The sequence below is a fragment of the Neophocaena asiaeorientalis genome, unplaced genomic scaffold (assembly GCF_003031525.2).
Source record: "Neophocaena asiaeorientalis asiaeorientalis breed wild unplaced genomic scaffold, Neophocaena_asiaeorientalis_V1.1 scaffold438, whole genome shotgun sequence".
In the NCBI taxonomy this organism is placed as follows: Eukaryota; Metazoa; Chordata; class Mammalia; order Artiodactyla; family Phocoenidae; genus Neophocaena; species Neophocaena asiaeorientalis.
In genome coordinates, this window is record NW_020173491.1 from 7,164,629 (window position 1) to 7,183,664 (window position 19,036).

The 19,036-nt window shown below is 51.9% G+C and overlaps 1 protein-coding gene across 1 annotated transcript in view; it reads right to left on the reverse strand.

Moving 5' to 3' along the window:
- Positions 1-109: 109 nt before the first annotated feature.
- PLLP (plasmolipin) overlaps positions 110-19,036 on the reverse strand; it is a 20,631-nt gene continuing 1,704 nt past the window's right edge. Inside the window, exons 2-5 of the mRNA XM_024747403.1 lie at positions 5,530-5,669; positions 4,299-4,472; positions 2,231-2,353; positions 110-1,101 (exon numbers count right to left, since the gene is read on the reverse strand). Coding sequence (XP_024603171.1) covers positions 985-1,101; positions 2,231-2,353; positions 4,299-4,472; positions 5,530-5,669 — 554 coding nt within the window. The 3' untranslated portion in view covers positions 110-984. The remainder of the gene's footprint in view (positions 1,102-2,230; positions 2,354-4,298; positions 4,473-5,529; positions 5,670-19,036) is intronic.

Consider the following 19,036-nt stretch of genomic DNA (forward strand, 5'->3'; position numbering starts at 1 on the left):
TTGGTTGAATCCTCAGATGTGAAACCCACAGATATGGAGGCCTGACTGTACTGACTTATGCTGCAGCGTCCTGGAGTTTATAAGCATCTATAACCGTGATTCCCCAACATCTTTTCCAAATAAGTTCTTTCATCTTTATTTTTGTAAAAAAAAAAAACAAAAACAACGAAGTCGCCACCAAGCACAGGACAAGGACCTAGCCAGGACTTGCCACCTAGCAAGGACTTGCTTTCCCTCCCTCCCTCATGTCCCAGGTGCCTGATCAACAGTGTCAAGGAGGCAGTCGGCATTGATGTTAGCTTTTCCCAAAGGGAAAACTACAAACAAGCGCTTGGGAAAGGGAGGGAAACCTGGATAAGCTTTTCATCATTGAGAAGTCACTTAAAACTGATTAGTTTAAAATAACTGGTATGTCTGAAATGTAGGAAAGGAAGACCATGCTGTCAGCATCATAACCCTCTTTCGACATGTTTCCCTACAAGTGACGTGCTAGCTTGGTGGAGGGTCAGGCCAGGATTATGTTTTAAGGAATCAGAACGGTTTCATGAATTTGCTCAGCTTCCCAGAACAGAAACAGAGATAAATAATTGCTGCTTGTTAGGCATATTCTATGGTGGGCTGCAAGTCTGGAGTCATTGTTAGTGTATTTAGTGCCAATGAGAAGGCTGGGTTCCAGCCTTGGACACCGAAGTCCTAAAGACAAAGCAAAGAGAGTCCTGTATCCCCCATCACCTTCTGCTGAATATGGAGGATGGAGAGGTCTTGGCTGTTGGCCTCTCTTCCGGCCCATGCGCCTGCCAGAGGAAGGATCCTGATTCCTTGGGAGTGTGGGGTGAGCCCAAGGAGTCTGATGAGCAGAGAAGAGCAAGTGTAGTCCCTTCCGGGCTGACTCCATGCAGGGCTCAGGCTTCGGGCTTGCAGGGCCACCTGCACAGGGACCAGGCTACAGCCTTCAGGCCCAGGGTGGCCCATGGCACCAGTGGTTTAGGCATAGCCGCCAGCCATCTGACTGGTGGCTGCATTGCTGCCTACTCCTCGCCAGGCCTGGAAGCTGAAGAAAGCGCTCACTCCATAGGCAATCATCACTAAACACGAAAAGAACTGAAAGAGAAGACAGCAGAGGTGAGTCTGTCTGCAGCACGGCACACGGGGCTGGGGGCTATGACAGTGATACAAGCACCAGGAAGGTAGATGCAGACAGTGAAACCCGGGGCCCCTCAACCAGAATGAGCTGCTCTGGAGCCACACCACCTCCTCCTTAACCATACACCCATTTAACCACCATGGGGGCTGATGGGTACCGGGTTCTGGGGTGCCAACTTTATATTCTAGTGGGGAACCATTAACCACACAAGCCAGGTGTGTCTTAGATTGAGAGGGATAACTGGACAATGTGCTAAGAGTCACCAAGGGGTAGGAGCTACTTTATAGACACATTTCAGGGATTTAGTTTTAAAAAGGCAATGTTCAGCTACCCTAGGAGTTTTTCTGGAATCAATTCATAGGTATCCCTACACTAGCACCTAAGGCCATGTTCAGAATTTCCATGTCTCTATCCTGGTGACTGAGTTCACAGATTTCAAAACCATCCTCACCAGAAAGAATGAGGAAACCCAAGTCCTGGTCTAACTCCCGCCCTACCCAGGACTCAGTTTAGGTGTGTCTCTTCACCTCTCTTAGCCTCAGTTTCCTGGTCTGTCGAAAGGACTGGCAGTCCCTGTCCCCCTCCCCACTGAGGGAGTGGAAGGACAGTGAAGAAGTGCCTGCAGGGGCTCATGGGTGAGGCGTGCCAGGTATGGAGGGGATTCTGATACTTCACTGGCTACCTGACGTGGAGCCAGAGTTTGAGCTGCATGGGAGAGCCTGAGGATCTCCCAAATGGTTTAAGCCGAAAGGTTTTTGTGCGTGCCTTTCTCCAGGGGCGAGGATAGAGCGCTTTTAACAGATTCTCCAAGAGGACCTATGACCCTAAATCATTGCAGCACGGCTGATTTACAGTAGCGTGAACCCACACTTCATTTGTGCCACCCAGGTATTTCCCAAGCATTCTGGTTCCTCAGGGTTTTGCTGTTGATTATGGAAAACTGTGAGCCCACTGAGAGGAGGGTAATTCAGCACGTGGCAGGTGCCTGGCCTGGGACCAGGGAGCAGTGAGAGTCCAGGGGCCCAGACCTTGATTTGGCCCGTCTCCCCTGTAACTGCCGAGGGTGCCCCAGGGAACCATACTCACGGAGGCAGCTGCACGCTGGTTGTACTGCCGGGTGCCCTTCAGGGACGTCAGTTCAACCGAAGCAGAGCAGGTGATGAAGGCCGTGATGTAGAGAACGGTGGCGCCCACGTTAAATATCATTAACTGGGGGTAGGTGGGGGAGAGAATTCTTAAGACATGAGACACTTCCAGTAACTGTGGAACCTCCTGGTCCCCACGAGCACATCCCTTTAGTAGCCAGAACAGGGGCTGGGGCTCAAGGATGAGGATGGAGACACGTGGGTCTTTCCCACTAAAAAGGCCTCAAGAGACAGCGGTCTACACAGGGTCAGCCTGGAGGCCATATGAGCAGGGAACGTAGAAGGACAGGACAGCAACAGTTCCACAAGGCAAAACCCATTCCTGATGGCAAGAGACCGAACCAAGCCTGTCTCTGAGTGCACCAGCTCAACCCGGGGCCTGCTTGTGTTGGCTCCCAGCCAGGCCCGGCCCTCCCTGTTCTCCGAGGACTTGGCTCTGAGGCTGACCCGTGCGGTGGGGGCGTGGGTGGTGGTGCCTCACGTCCCTCTCTGCCCTCAGTGGGAAGAAGCTATGTCTGCCTTTCGGCCACATCCTAGGCTCTAGGCCCCATGTCAGATGCCAGGGTGAGGACCCCTAAGCCAGGCTGGCAAGGAAGGGTCCTGGGCTGACAACCAGGCCCAGGTCCCATTCCCCCAGCGCTTGGCCCCGGGAGCCAGTTGACACTTAGCAGAGATCACAAACTGGTGGCCCTCAGGCATGTTTGGCTCATCCCATAGATTTTTTAAAAATATTACGTCTTAAATTTGATTTCATACGAAAACTTTAAGATTTATAACTTTCAATCTTAAAATATCAAGATTTGGCACTTGCATTCCCACTAACAACAGAGCTGAGTAGAGGCGGCTTCCTATGGACAGATGGGTGCGGGTTCTCCAGAACCCCTCCTGACCTATTTGACCCACGCCTCTTACCTGCGCCCGGAAGGGGACTTGTAGCCCCTATCCCAGAAAAGCCCAATTTGGCAATCATAATTCAGCCTCCTCTAGGAGGGTGAGACACTGCCTTGCCATCATGGCCTGGGAAAGGAGCCTCCTTCCATCAGCAGCTGTGGCTGGGCCCCAGATCTGTGCTAAGAGACACCAAGGCCCCTCCATCTCCGGGGATGTCTTTCTTCAAGGCTCCTAGAACACGAGGCAGGGGCTGGACCCTAGCCAGGAAGTCAGGCCGCCCCCTCCTCATGCCAGGATCTTCCCTCCAAGCCCAGTGCCCGCCGCAAACACCACCTGGCTCCTGCCAGTGATGTCAAGATCTAACAAACACGGTCTGTCTTGAGGATGACTCACGTTTCCTCAGCTTCAAAAGTCATTGAATTGCAAACAATGCTGCCTAGTCCCAGCTTTGCTTGTCTTACAATCGTGTGCCTCTCTTGCCTCTCTCCGCTCACTGAAAGCCTCAGACCCCAGCTGCAGGGGTTTTCCGGGTCAGAGAAAAAAGCCCTAGCAGCTTTCTCTGTGTCTGGCCAGGGTACTTCCTATGGACACTCACAGCTCTGTGTCCCAAGGAGACTGACCCGGGCAACCCGGGACACCGTCCTCTGCCAGGCTGCAGGGGCCTCACCCTGCAGACGCAGGGTGCGGGGGGTGAGATGGCACGTTGAGCCCTGCACACACCAGGCCCAGCCTTGGTGATTCCTGCCAGCTCAGCCCAACCTCCAGGCCCAGGGCTGCCAGTCAGAACCCACAGATTCAAATCCCGACTGCCCCCCAAAAGGAAAAATACTTTCAAGATCCCACCTCCGGTCTCTCCATTCAACAGCCCCTCACTTCTACTCCCTTCGTGAGAGAAAGTCAAGCCTAAGTCCTCCTGGATTCATGGCTCTCAGTGCTCAGAAAATCTGGACACCTGAACCACCAATCCTCCCTCCCCCACCCAGACCTACAGGCCAGCGAGGACTTCAGCCAACCCCCACCTGCCACTTCTCATTTAGGGAAGGCTGCATTGTCACAGCTACACCCAGAGGCAGAGGGGTCAGCCTGGACCCACCCCCAGGGTTCCTACCCAGACTCACCACCAGCGGCCAAGGCACCATGTATAGCTTCATGTGCAGCTGAAACAGGTAGAGGATGAAGAAGACGATTGTCACCAGCCAGAGGAAGACAGCGACAAACATCACCCAGCCATAGGCCGGGTACAGGTGGTACGAGGTGTCGGCAATCAGGGCCCACACCAGCAGCCCCAGCACCTGGAGGGAGCGAGACAGGGCCAGCGTCTCCCAGAGCCCCCAGCACTCAGGCTGGAGGCCACAGACCAGAGGCTTCCAGGCCTTTGCCGTGGAGCGCCCTCTGCAGGACACATTTCTCATTTGCCCAAGAAAAATGTACTTGGCTCCTACTACGTATCAATACATACCAAGCCCTTGCCTGGTAACGTACTCCTTTCAGATCTCAGCTGAAATGTTATGTGCTCCAGGGCACCTTCCCTGCTCCTCCAGTCTGGGTTCCAGAACTCTCTTCTGTGCTCACATGGCCCCCCAGGCACCCACCACCCAAGACTGTAATTCTGTTTCCTTCCCCAGACTGGAAGCCACAGCAGCAGTGTCTTCCACCCTGCTGCCTCCAGGGTGAGACCCCTGCAGCCCCGGAGGGGTGGTGTCCCAAGCTTGCCTAGTTCCCCACGGGCAAGACAATGACTGTCCCATTCATAGGTGCATCTCAGCACCCAGTACAGGACCCGAGCTTGGTCAGGGGCTTAGTAAAAGCCTCTGAAAGAAAGATGAAGTCACCAGCACATCCCTGAAGGAGGGACACACAAGCACAGAGTCCCAGAGGTACGGTGACCTCTGCCTGGTGCCCTACCAAGCCCCTTCCACCCCCAGCTTCTCCCGACTCTCCTAATTGCCCCTCAATACAGGTGTTACCATCCCCACCTTACAGGTGAAACGGCCTCAGAAAAGCAGAAGGACCTATCACGCCATTCCTATGTGGCAGGGTGGGCCCCAACATCCCTGTAGTGTGTGTAGCGGCTGACAGCACGGCCTCCGGAGCCAACTGCCTGATTTAAAACGCACTCCCCTTACCAGCTGTGTGACACTGGGTAAGCTCACAACCACTCTGTGCTGTAGACACATCACCTGTCACATGAGTATAAAGAGCATACCTACCTCATAGGTTCAGGACCCATGGGGGTTTGTATACATAAAGGAACAATTCCAGCTGGGGACGCCATGCTGCAGGGAATTTTACACGGGTAGGTTGGCTGAACCCCTCAGTGGCCTCGTGGGGAACTTGGCAGGGTGGTACCTCACTTGTGGCCATCCTAGCCTCCCCCAAGCCTCTCCTGGCCCCTTCCCTGCTGGCTGAGACCCCACAGGCCAGCACGTCCTCCTTCACAAGGGCATTCTCCAGAATCCCTGGCCGGCAGCAGGCCTCGGGACTGGCCGCTGAGGGAGGGAGGATCAACTGGGGGGCTGTGGAGAAAGGCTGCTCTGCTGATGAAGGCACAGAGAAAGCTGTCACTCTTCTTCCCGTGGACAGTGTGTGACACCAAGGCTCCCAGTGACCTTGCCACCGTCTCAAGGATGAGCCAACCATCAGTCGGATCACAGGGAAGTGGCTCAGGAGCGAAACCCACCTCTGCTGCTGGTTTGGGGAACAGAAAGTCTCCCCGCCACAAGCTCCTAGACCAGACCCGGGAGAGCTGTCACTCACCCCAGAGCAGCCAGAATGGGTGCCTGCCAGGCACCCCACCAGAGCACCCCTGCCAAGGACCAAAAGGGAAGTTTCTGTATCGATCCCCCTACACCTGTGGGGTCAGGGCAGGAATTAGCCTAGGTGAGGCCGGGCATCCAGCAGCCCCTGTGATGACTTTCCTTTCTCCCCACCACCTGGACGTGAGAGGTGGAGCCCTGGGCTTAGGAGTCAGGAGCTGGGATTTCATCCTGCCTGGGACACCAGGCAAGTGCCTTCCCAGTCTGTGCGGCTCACCAGGGCAACTCGAGTCCGCCTGCTAGAACGCAGGCCCCTGAGGAATCCTTCTTTGGTCATCGCTGTGTCTCCAGTGCCCGGCAGTGCCTGGCACATAGACCTGCTCGATAAACACATGCTCAAGAGGTAACTGGCCTCAGTTTCCTTATCCAGGAAACAGGTCAGACCCCCGCCCCCGACAGGTGCTGTGTGTCACAAGAGGACGCAAGGGTGAATCGGTGAATGTGCTCCCAGCCCTGCCTGCCTCCACCCAGGGGTGGGAGTGGGAGACTCGGGAAAGCGCCCACTCCCCCCTCTCTCCAGATTTTTGCACCTGCTCCTCCTCCCGTTCCGGGGCAGGGGGGGGGGGGAAACGCCCACCCCACACTGCACCCTGCCAGCCTCCCCTGCCCTACCTCTAGCCTCTAGTGCTCTCCTCTAGCCACCACCAACAGGCTGGGTGGCCCATGGGGCCCAGTTTGCAGGCGAGGAAGGTGGGACAGATAGCAGGGCCTTGAGGGCAGTCACACCGCTGGGGGCACAGCCCTGACCCATGAGGACCCAGAGTGCGGGTGTCTCAGCACAGTCCCCCAACCACCCAACCTTAGGACACCCTGCCTGAAACAGACACATCGGCGGGCAAGAGCCCCCAGGGCTGGGGGAGGGTCACTGTTACAAAGGAGGACAGACACTCCCAAAGCAGGACGCAGGACCCTCCCGGGAAGGACTGAGCATGTCAGGGGCAGACAATTATCTCCTCACTTAAAGCAGGGTCCTTACAGGCCTCCATGCCATCGTGTTGCCTGGTTCCAACTATCTAAAAGGAAGTTAGAAAATGCGGTGAACTGAAAAATCAAGAAAGGATCGATCTGGGTTTACACTAATGTACACTTATCAATTGTTGGTGTACTACTCATGGGCTTGGTCACAATAACCACATAATGCCCTCCAGCTGTGTGCCAGGCCTCAGGTAAGCACCTTCCCTTTTATTTCATTGACTTCCCCATAACCCTCTCATTAGTCAGTACTATGTATTATCTCCATTTTCCAAACAGGAGCTCAGAGGAAAATGAGTCATCTACGGTCACCCGTGGGTAAAGGGCAGGGCAGGATTTGAACCCAGATCTGTCGTTCTCTGGAACCTGGGCTACTGAGAGTTACTTAGTGATGTATAAAAAATGAGGACACTTCGCTGGCTCCGAGGGGGGAGGCCCCGCAGGCATCCAGGCTCTCTGGTCTCTGCCTCGCCCTCCTGCCCAGCCCTGATTTCCGGATCAGCAAGCGCAGCCTCTGAGAGACAAAGCTGCTGCATAAACAGTGGCAATTGCTGGTGTTCCTTCTGGCCTCGCTGCCCAGGGAGCCGCCTTGGTTTCTGCCCTCCCCCACCTCAACCAGACAGACTGGTTTTTCCTGTCCCCTCACCCCCAGCCCCAAGAATCTACAGGAAGTGCCCCAGCCCAGGACAGGGCACCCCTAATGTGTTGACCCTCTGCTGGCCGGGGTGGCCCTGCATGGGGAGCTGGGCCCAGGCCTCATCTCCAGAAGCTGCAGGAGCTGCTGGACCCCTCCCTCCTGCTGTGGACCCACAGTCTAGCTGGAAGAGGCCAGAGGACTTGTCTTATAGTCCAGTACAGAACAGTAAACCCCACTGTGCAGGGGGAGGGCAGTAGGGTGACGAGGGTGGAGAGCAAGGCAGGAGGCCCCAACTCTGCCACCTGCACACAGGGCTTCACCCAGGCCCTCGTGCAATTCTGACACCCTCTCTGACCACAGGCCTTGCCGTGTGCATCCCTCTGGGTTCACTCATTCAACAAATATCTGTTGAGCACCTACCACTGTGTGTGTGAACCAAAACATGAAAAGCCCTGCTCTCCTGGCGGGGGACAGCGGGGCGGGTAGCAGATAAAAACCCAATACATGAGGGAAACGCAGGATATGTGCTGTGGGGGAAAATCCAGCTGAGAAGGATAAGAAGGCCAAGAAAGATCTCACTAGAACATGTGAGCATGCGAGAGGTGAGGGGAGGGAGCCATGTGACGAAGAACAGAACTCTGTGCCTTACCTCTGGGGGTCCCTGTCTCTTGCCTACGTGTTCATCTGTCCCCATGTTTCTCCATGGGGGTCTACACATATATCTGTGTGTCTTACTCTTAAAGACAGACACACACACATACACATACATACACAGAACCAAACATCATCCCCTTGGTCCTTCCAAACTCTCTGAGGCCCCAGCAACACCTCCTCAGGCATGCACTGCAGATAAACAAAGAGAAAGTTCTGGAAATCTTGAAGGAAAAAAACAAACCCTGTCTTCCTGAAAACCTAAAGATTTCTGATTAGGGGTTTTCTCTTTAAATGATGGCTGTCAAAAAGGTCACATTCAAGAAATATAAGAAAAAAAAAAAGGTCTCATTCACACATGCCCCAGGACCTTTGCACCTCCAAACAAAAATTTCTCAACGACTGGATAACAGAGATATTTTTGTTAAAGGCAACTGCAGGGCCAGAGAGGAGAGGGATTAGTCACAAATGCCTGACCAAGAGGCATTCCTCAGTTAGGGTGGGCCCCAATCCAGGGACTGGAGTTCTTATAAGAGGGAAACTGGACAAAGAGACACAGAGGGAGAACACCATGTGAAGATGGAGGCAGAGATTAGAGTGACGTGTCTCCAAGCCAAGGAACACAAAGGATTGCTGGCAACCACCAGAAGCTAGGAGAGAGGCATGGAACAGACTCTCCTTCAGAGCCTCCAGAAGGAACCAACCTTGCCAGCACCTTGATTTTGAACCTCTAATACTGTGAGACAATAAATTCTTGTTTTATTTTTAGCCACACCACGTGGCATGTGGGATCTTACATGGGATCAAACCCATGCCCCCCTGCAGTGGAAGCATGGAGTCTTTAACCATTGGACCGCCAGGGAAGTCCCTCTGTTTTTTGGTGGGTTTTTGTGTGTGTGTGTGTGTGTTTTTGCGGTACGTGGGCCTCTCACTGTTGTGGCCTCTCCCGTTGCAAAGCACAGGCTCACGGGCCCAGCCGCTTCGCAGCATGTGGGATCTTCCCGGACCGGGGCACGAACCCGTGTCCCCTGCATCAGCAAGCAGACTCTCAACCACTGTGCCACCAGGGAAGCCCCTTGTTATGTTTTTTAGGCGACCTAGTTTGTGGCATTTTGTTATGGCAGCTGTAGGAAACGAATACATCTATCTTAGCTACTCTTTGAGTCTACAAATGGCTGTTATGATCTGATTTAACTGGGGGGTGTTGGCATTAACTCTAATGGAAAGGTGGTCTATTAACTCCCCGGGTTCAAGCTCTGGCCCTGCCAACTTACTAGCTGTGTGACCTCGGGCAAGTTGCTGAACCACTCTGTGCCTCAGTGTCCTTATATTCAAAATGTGCCTACCTCACAGGGTAGATGTAAATGAAGTAATATATGTAAGGTACTTAGACCAATGCCCAACATAGGCTTAACACTCTCCGTGCTCTAATGTTATCACTCTGAGAGGTTAGAACATGGGTTTCCCGATCCATTCTCTGTGGCTGGTTTCCTGCAGTAGTAATAGTGCAGTTCCTAGGGGTGAGGCCTTGGAAAAATAATGCATCTAATAAGCACCAGGCACAGTTCCTGGCAGATAAGGGTCCTCAGCCAGTGGGGCCCCCGCCCACCTTTCAGATAAGGCAGCTGGGCTTATCCAAAGAAAGGGAGGTGCGCAGGTGGTAGGGAGCAGAACCCAGTCCAGCCACCCCCCAGGACACCTCCTGCAGCTACACTCCCTCCACTCCTCACAGGCTAAGGGTCCCTGGGCAGAACACTTCACCCCTTTAGACCTCAGTCTTCCCCCCTGTACAATGGGAGCAGGGAGGTCTGCTCAGTGTTCTCCAAGGATCCCCTAAGTCTGAGGCCTGACACTCCTCAACACAGGGCTCCTCCAGGGGGGCCCACAGCCTTCCCTCCCTTGTACTTACTGGAGGGACTCCACCAATCCCATGAGCACTTGGCTAACTCCTCTCCCGCCCAAAGATGGTCATGCCAACTCTCCTTTTAATCCTCTCCACCTCCTGGGCTGAGTTAGACCCTTGTAGATTTGGCGTGTGGTCTTAGAAGAGGCACCTAACCTTTCTGGTTTGTTTCTTCATCTGACACGTGAGGGGGTTGGACAAGTACACCTCTCCTGGTCACCTCATAGGTGTGTCATGCAAGTAAAATACTGTAAAGGAAAAAGTGATAAGTTGTAGAAGTTGTGAGTGGCTAGGAAGGCTGTTAGACAGCTTAGAGGGAGTAAACCCCACACCGCAGCGTCCACGCGGGGGACAAAACTGACATTAGGGTTTTAAACTCAGCAGCCGCCAAGGCACACAGGCCACAGAAGTGACTAAGGTGGGCCAGGGGAGGTCTGTGGAGCTGAGAGCAGCCTGCCAGAACTTAGTTCCCCAACCAGGGATTGAACACATGCCCCCTGTACTGGAAGCTCAGAGTCTTAACCACTGGACCACCAGGGCAGTCCCAAGAACTTCTGATTTTTCAGGAGACGTTAGAAATCCGAATTTCTAAGTGAAATCTTCAGCTTTTTAAACATTGGCAATGAAACCAAATGTTTTAGAAACAATCTGAGGGCAGGGCCCATCCAACAGCCCCCAAGGACTCCCTTCTCCCCACTGCACCATCCAGAAAACTGAGGCCCAGGGGACCACGTGAACCCTTCCCGGGGTTCCCCCTCACAGGGACACATCTGGGCAGCTGAGGACACTCAGAACTTGGCCTGACCAGGCCCATACTCCACCCCCGCCCTGGCCCTTCTCCCTACAGTGAAAGGGACTTTATGGGGACAAAAAGCCACCCATTGTGTCCCAGGAGACAAAGGCGCAGGGGACAGAGGCTCCGGGTGCCTGCGTGGCCACAACAACTCCACACACCACCTCCTTCCTCCCTGTGCAGAGGGGCCGGGCTCTAGGGAAAGGCTCCTTGGAATTCCCGCTCTGTACACTACGAGCCTTCGAGAATCCTAGGCCATCACACCCCAGCTCTACAGGAGGTGCGAGGGCATTCAGAACCCAGCCCGAGCCAAGTGACCCGGTCTGGGGTGGTATTTAACTCGGCCAAGCCTCCCTTTTGTTACCTGAAAAGCAGGCGCGTGAGTTACCAAATCGAGTCATTGAACAAACTCTCGCGAGGGCCCGCTCTCTGCCAGACACTGTTATAGGCCCCGGAAGTGCAGCGGGGAGCCAGGCAACCAGGGTCCCCACCCACGAGTACCCCGCTCCCAGCCTGGGCTGCCATGGAGGAGGATGGGAACACTGGCTCAGGGCCTGGTTCACCTCCAGGGCTTTCCAAATGCAGCCTTTATCACACTGCTTGTTATTCCTGAGTCCCCGAGTCTCAGAACTAGAGATGAAAGAGACTTCTGCCCCCATGGCCCTGCCACCCCCAGAGCCCCTCATGAGGACCTCGGGCCCCTGTGTGCAGCCTGCAGGTCAAGGAGCCCACTGCCACCACTCTTCCTTTGGGGTCTCTCTCAGGGTTCTAGAAGAAAGTTCCCAACATGAAGCTCAAGCTGCCTCCTGCCTACACCCTTGCTGGTTCCCACTCTGCACTCTGGGGCCAGAGACGCATCCCTGAGGCATCCGCGAGGCCTTCCCTGGCTCCCAGAGCCAGCAGCAATGCACCCCCTGGGTGAGGTTCCAGAAATTAAGAACTGCTCACCTTCCTCCCTTGGGGATCTCCTGGTCCTCCCCAGAAAGTCAACCAGTGCCTCCCCAGCACTAAGACCCTTACGGCGACACAGAGCTTTCCCAGGAAGGCCTTAGTCCCCTTGAAAGCCCAGGTCAAGTCCAAATCCAGCCCCCGTCAGTGCTTCACCCCCAGGAAGCCTAACTCTCTCAAGTAAAGCACTTGGCCCATTTCACAGATGAGGAAAGCAAAGCTCTCGGAAGAGATGGACGTGGCCCAAGGTCATGCACTGTAAGGGTGGGGACAGTTCTGTGACCCAGTAGATAGAGACGCCCAGAAGAGGACAGAACTCCAAATTCCAGGAGGTAGGGACACTCCCTGGAGACTAATTTGTTTGCAGGGAGCATCACTGCCCCGGAGGCGAGAGCAGAGAAGGGGCAGGGTCAGTCCTTGAACCCTGGCTGGAGAGGCATGACAGAATCTTATGTTCTCAGCACCCCAGGTGGGTCCCCGTCTGGCCGTTGGCCCTCCAGAGAGAGCTGGCTGCTGGGAGCATGTGAACTTCATTAGCCCCATGAGGCCTGGCCTCTCTACCTGCTGAGGAACAGGGCTGGGGGGAGGGGCACCTAAAGTGAGCGTCTTCCTTATTCCCTGGACTTCCTTCCTCAGACACTAGCTCTAGTCCTGACTCTGTCACTAATGTTTGGGGTGACATTGAGCAAGCCCCACCCCATCTAAACTTCGAGGACAGACAAGTGACCCCATCTGGCTAATCTCATACAGGCTGGCAGACCATCTGGTATCTGACCTCTCCGCTCCTAACTGAAAGAAGCTCAAACATCCCAGAACAGCCCCAGGTCTGTTCCCTAGCAGCTGGGCCCTGCCTGACCTTCAGCCCTGGCCTTCCTGCTCTCACCTCTCCGTGAGACCCTGTGGTACCACCCTGTCCTCCCACCCCTTGGGCAAACAGGAGGGGCCAACTCAGCCCAACAGCAAAGGACCAGTTTATATCCAGGGCTGGGCTCACTGGACTGCCAAGGAAAACAGGCTCTCCCCCAACACTCAGGTTCCAAATCGCCATGGGGACCAGGGCAGGACCCCCTGCAGCTCCCTCAGACCATCTAAGAGCAGGAAATCAGGGCATAATCCTCACTGAGTTCCACCACAAACAACTCTCCAGCTGATAAGGAGTAACCAACACCTGGCCCTGATACTCCAACAGAAACTGAGAGCATCTACCACACGTGGACAGCTCCGCAGCCCTTACCTCTTTCCACTTACAGATGGTTAAGAAAAGGTCACCCAGCTAGTAACACTGAACTCAAAGCCATTGCTTGCTGCTCTGTGATCCTGGGAAAGTGCCTTCCCCTCTTTGGGCCTGAGGGAGACTTCAAGTGCCATCTTCATAGCTTTTGCTGCACCCATAAATGACCTGTCCTATTTTTTTACCCACTATTTTCATTTATTTGAAAGATTTTTTTGATAAGTTATTTTATTTTTAAAATGCATGATATGTATGACATGATAGGTAACAAAATGGTGCTTTTAGCATGTCTCCCTCTTCCCCTGATACTCAATTTCTTCCCTGGGGGCAACCAAGAGTGATTTCTCAAGTGTCTTGCCAAAGACTACCTAGGCATGCATGCACACACATACACATCAGATAGGTGAGTGTGTATATTTATATAGCCTGTGTGTATTTCTCCCAGACAAATGACAGTATTCTACACACACAGGTTTTCACCTTGCATTTTCCACTTAACCATACAGCCCGGAGACTGTCCATCATTACACACATACAGAGCTGCCTTATTGTTTTCGTTGAAGGGTAAGAAGTTATCTTTTTACTAAATGTATCGTATGCCACTGCATAAATGTATCATAATTTATTTAACTAGTCCTCATTGATGAATGTGGATTTATCACACAAATAAGAATTTTAAGAAGAAACTTTTAAATCACTAAAAAGTAGAAAACCTGCATTATCTACCACAATAGAAGCTAACTATAAAATTAAATACAACAAAAATTAACAATATTAATACATCCCAGATAGATACAGTTGTCTTCCCAGGATCCAGAGCTCCAGATTTAAATTTAAAAAGTGTTGGGAAGGCACTCAAGACACTTTAGCACCCAAATGAGGCTGTCTCCTCCAGCAATCCTCCAGGACTGTGATTGACTGTGGATGACGCAACACTTTCCAAGCCCCACGTGGGAGACTTTATTTATTACCTCGAAGTGGGAAAGTCCTAACTCTGACAGTTTCCAGAAGCCAGAAAGAAAAAAGGGAAAGAAAACAAGAAATTCAGCAACATAAAAATAAGTCTTTCTGACCAAAACCAAAACAAGACAAACAAGCAAACAAAAACACCATAAAAAAACAAACAAACAAAAATACCCTGAGCAAAGTCAAAAAACAAACAAGGGAAAAAATATTTGCAAATCATGTAGCACTCCTAGCAACTGATAGGGCAAAGACCAACAACTTAATAGAATGTGGAAAGAAGCAAACATACAAGGAAATGCAAATGGCTCTTAAACATATTTTTTAAAGTGAGGTTCTTTAACCTCACTCATAAGAGAAATGCAAAACAATGCTACCCTGACCTGCCATTTCGCCTGTCAGATGGGAGCTGTAGGGAACAGGCACTCTACGAGAAGGCTCACTGAGGGGCACAAATGTGACCCCTATGGAGGGCATCTGACAATCTCTAACAAAATCACTAACACACATAACCTGAGCCAGCGGTCCCCCTTCCAGAAATGTACCATACAGATGCGCTCAGTGGCTTGGGCGAGATCATTCACCATGACAGAGTGTGGAACAGCAAGAGTGGAAACCCAAGTGTCTGTCAACAAAGGGACCGGCCACACAACTCACACCACAGCTGCGGGATGGGCTGCTAGAGAAGCCGCAAGAGAAGTGATCACGCTTCAGGTACTGAGACGAAAAGACCTCCATGACACACTTTTAAGTGAAAAAGGAAAATTGCAGCAGGATGTGTATAGACTATAGCCCTGGAGTAAAGTGGGGAGAGGTGGGGATCTATAGCCACATTTGCAGATCTCCTTAAAGAAAGCCTAAAATGCTACACAGGAAACGGAGAAGAATGGGCATGAGGGAGGTCAACTCTAACCAAATGGGACAGAGATTTTTCACTGTGTTCTTTCCCACTCTAGTCTTATTCTGGACTGTTGTAAATACATTACCTATTAAAGAAATTAAGGAAATAAAAGATTAAAAAGAGAAAGATACGTGTAGCTCTATGTGCAATGATATAGAACATCCCTAGGTGTATTGCCAAGGGGGTAAAAGCGTGGCAGGGCACAGGCAGAGTGCGCCTACCTGTGTTTTGATAGGGGTTATGTGTAGAAATAACCGCACTGACTCACCCTGGAATGCCACACCCATGATGCCTCGGGCAAGGGCGGGGGATGGGGGTGGAAGGGAGGAGTGACCCGACTGGGGTGAGAGATTACATTTTCATTGATAACGCTTTGGACTGCTGGAACATTTTTGCCATATGTCTGTGTAATTTTTTCAAAGAATAAAAACAGGTCCATCAATAGAGAAATGGCTAAATGAGCTCGGGCCCTACCGTGACATCCTGGGATAGCCCAAAACAGGAAGGAGGCAGACAGCTCTGCATAACATGAAGAGATGCAGGTGCCCTGGGTGTGAGAAAAGCAACCCAACAAAGGATACAGAATAAAACCATCAATGTTTTTTAAAATGCACAGGAAAAAGAACTAGAAACACCCCAACACAGCAGTTCCCTTGGGGAGAGGGGTAGGGGATCCAAGAATAACTTTAGCCTTACCTGTAACAGGTTTTTGCTTTTTAAGGATAATGTGCCCATATATTGTTACATAATTATAAATTGATTCCAAACACTCGACACTCTCCTAGCCACAAAGTGGGGCGGGTAGGCGGAGCTAACAATACAGGCATTGTTTTGCTGGGTACAGTGGAGTAGGAAGGAAGGTGGGTAGCATGCAGGGCGGGGAATGCTGCCCTAAGGAGGCTGAACCCATGAAACTCAGTGCTATAGAAAACCCTGTGAGTCCCCAACACTGTGATCCCAATATGGCCAACCTCTGCTCACACCTCACAGATCCCAACAACCTTGTCTAGCCAACCTAAAGAGTTGACTTTCAGCCTCTGCCCTGCCCCCAACCTGAAAAGGGCTGCCATGCCTTGTGGGGCTGGAGAGAGTCAGGATTACCACAAGGAAAATCTTTCTCACACTCCCAGGTGCACAAGGATGGAGCAGGTAGCCTTTAGAGGGACTGAGCTCCCTGTCCCTGGAAGAATGCAAGCTCATGTTGAGGACACACCGAGGGGCCTTTGGGAGCAAGTGTAAGAGCCCTAGGATTCTATGACCCTGTGAATCCTAACTGCCCTTCGTTCTAACATATATAGTGCTAAGCCCTTTGCAGGCATCAGCTTCCACATTCCTCACAATCCCACCATCACCATTTCACAGACAAGGAAACTGAGGCTCAGGGATATTAGGGAACTTGCCCAAGATGACAGAGCCAGGATTTGAACCCAAGGCTCTCTGCTTCCACCAATACTCTCACCAGCACCCATGGATCACTGTGATCAAGTGGCAGGTGAGGCTTCTGATCTGTTTATTCATCTGCCACCTGGGAATCATGTGACCACCCCCAATCCCAGGAGACAGGGCAAGAGGGAAGGATAAAAGGTGCCAAACACAACTGCCCTACCGACACAGGCCATTCATATGGTTTCTATGTCCTGAGCCTCAAGGATGCCTTCTGACTGCTGGGCCTTTATACGAGGTATTCCAAGGTTCATCTGTTCTGCACCTCCTTACTACCCCTTCCACATAACTAAACCCTTCAGGGCCCACTTCCATTAGGAAGCCTTCCCTAGTGGCCCTGGCCCCTGATGAGTTCCCCTTCCTGAATTTCCTCTCCTTCCCGTCCAAAGCACCCTACCTCCCACATGTGATGAATTGGGAGATTGGGATTGACATATATACACTAATATGTATAAAACAGATAACTAATAAGAACCTGCTGTATTAAAAAAAAAAAGCTTCCAGATTTTTAATGACCAAGAGCTGTCTCTAGATCAAACTTGCCTGCTTCCATTTTTAGATGCTATCTGCATAAATTCATGTTTCCCTTTTTGCCTAGGCTGCTAGGAAACTCAACAAAGAATTGACAGCCTTAAACTTGCGACAGATTCTAGATCTCCTTTTAGCTCTCTTTAAGTCAATCCCTACCCAACCCACAAATACACCACCAACTTTTAAAAATATATTACGTTAACTCTTCCATCACATGTGACTTGATATCATATTCCATCTCATGTTCTTTCTGGAGCTAGATGGGGTTGGGGGAGTGATAAATCAGTGAACACTGAAGTTGGTTCTTCAGGACACATTTAATACTAAAATAAACAAAAAACACATCTCCTTCTCAAGAAGCTGGGGCCTTTCTTCCTTCCCTTCCCACCACCCTCCTCCCACATCTGGAACTCTTCACCAGATCCTGGGAAACAAAAGGGTCTGATGGAGAATTAGCTTTCACCTTCTCGTGTACTGCCTCCTCCAGGCAGCCTTCCCTGATCCCTCCACAGGTAGCTCATCCTTTGAGCTCACAGACAAAGAGCTTCTGGACAGCAGGCCCTGAGCCTGGGGTCTCCATCACTCCCACAACAGCACCACACCCAGTGCCCAGTAGGAGCCCAGATGAGTGTGGTAATAGAGCACGGATCAGAAAAGTCAGGGCTTAGATCCCAGCTCTATCACTCTGTGAGCTCTTGGGCAAAGAACTGACCCCCTAAGCCTCAGTTTCCTCACCTGTAAAGTGGAGGAGAATAAGAGAATATGAAGCTCTTGGCAGAAGGCCTGGAGCTTAGTTTGCACCTGAGTGATGGGAGCTATGATGGCTTCCCAGAAGACAGGGTGCCTGTTGAGTGGAACCCTCCTTGTCTCAGACCCAGTGGAACTGTCCGTTGCCAGAGAAACAGTTCAGGAAGCAGCTTCTCCCACAAGCCAATTGGTGAAGGCACTAAAAGGTGCAGGTCTTCAGAACTCTGATGGGAGACCCTTGTCCCCCTTTCCCCGGGCCCCAAAAGCACTGCAGGGAGGGCAGAAGAAGGCCATCCCACTCACACTCAGTGTCTGGGAGTCTAAGTGCCAAGCTCCACCACAGCTCTCCAGGCCAGTCCTGCATTCCATGGACAGCTCAGTGTCTACATTTGCACGATGGGACCCAGATGCTCAGCCCACGGGGACCCCCAAATCAGAGACCCAAGCCTCTGCCACAGGAAGCTACCCCAGTCCTTGCAGGCACAGCAGGGCCTTCCTCTAGTTCCCCTTATTCCAAGTTTCATTGTTCAAATGCAAAAGGGGCTGATGCTCAGGTCCTGTCTACCAGGAGTTAACCCTGGGGACCCACCAGGCAGCCTCATCCTGCTCAGCCCAGCAGGGATCCCTCTGCTGTTCCAAACCCCTTAAGGCTGCGAACAGAATATGGTCACCACTTCTCGCAAGGTATTCAAGCCTTCCGCTTCTGGCCACCCAGAAACAAGTGCTTCAGCTCCAGTGTAAGGGAGCAAAACTTGCCATCCCAAAATTCATCTCTTGGCATAATAATTTTAAGCTGCTGATCTAAGAAACAGCAGACATGGGAAAAACTGAAAACCAAGGTTTCTTACCCTTTTGTAAGAAACATTTACATGTGTAAGGGAAATCTCCATCTGTAAGGGTGTCTCCCTCACAGTACCAAGAGGTGGACCAAATCTCTAGAAACATATCATTGGAAAAAGTAACGACTTAAATCTGAATCACAATTTTTACTGTGCTTTTCCTGCTCACCTCCCATAACTGGCTCCCCATCCTCAACATCTTCTTGTGTCTTCAGCTGAAGATGGTGTTTAAGGGGAGGGATTTGGCCATTTGGGGAGTTTCTCAGTTTTTCTGGGTCTTTCCCATGTGTACATGTGATTAAACTTTGATTTTCTCCTGTTAATCTCTCTCATGTCAATTTAACTCTTAGACCAGCCGGAAGAACTAGACGGGTAGAGGAAAATTTCTTCCTCCCCTACACTGGCTAAACCAACCTGCTGGCTACTCTCCCCACTTCCCTTCCACTTCCCCAGCCCCAAGGCTTGCCCCGCACAGTGGCCA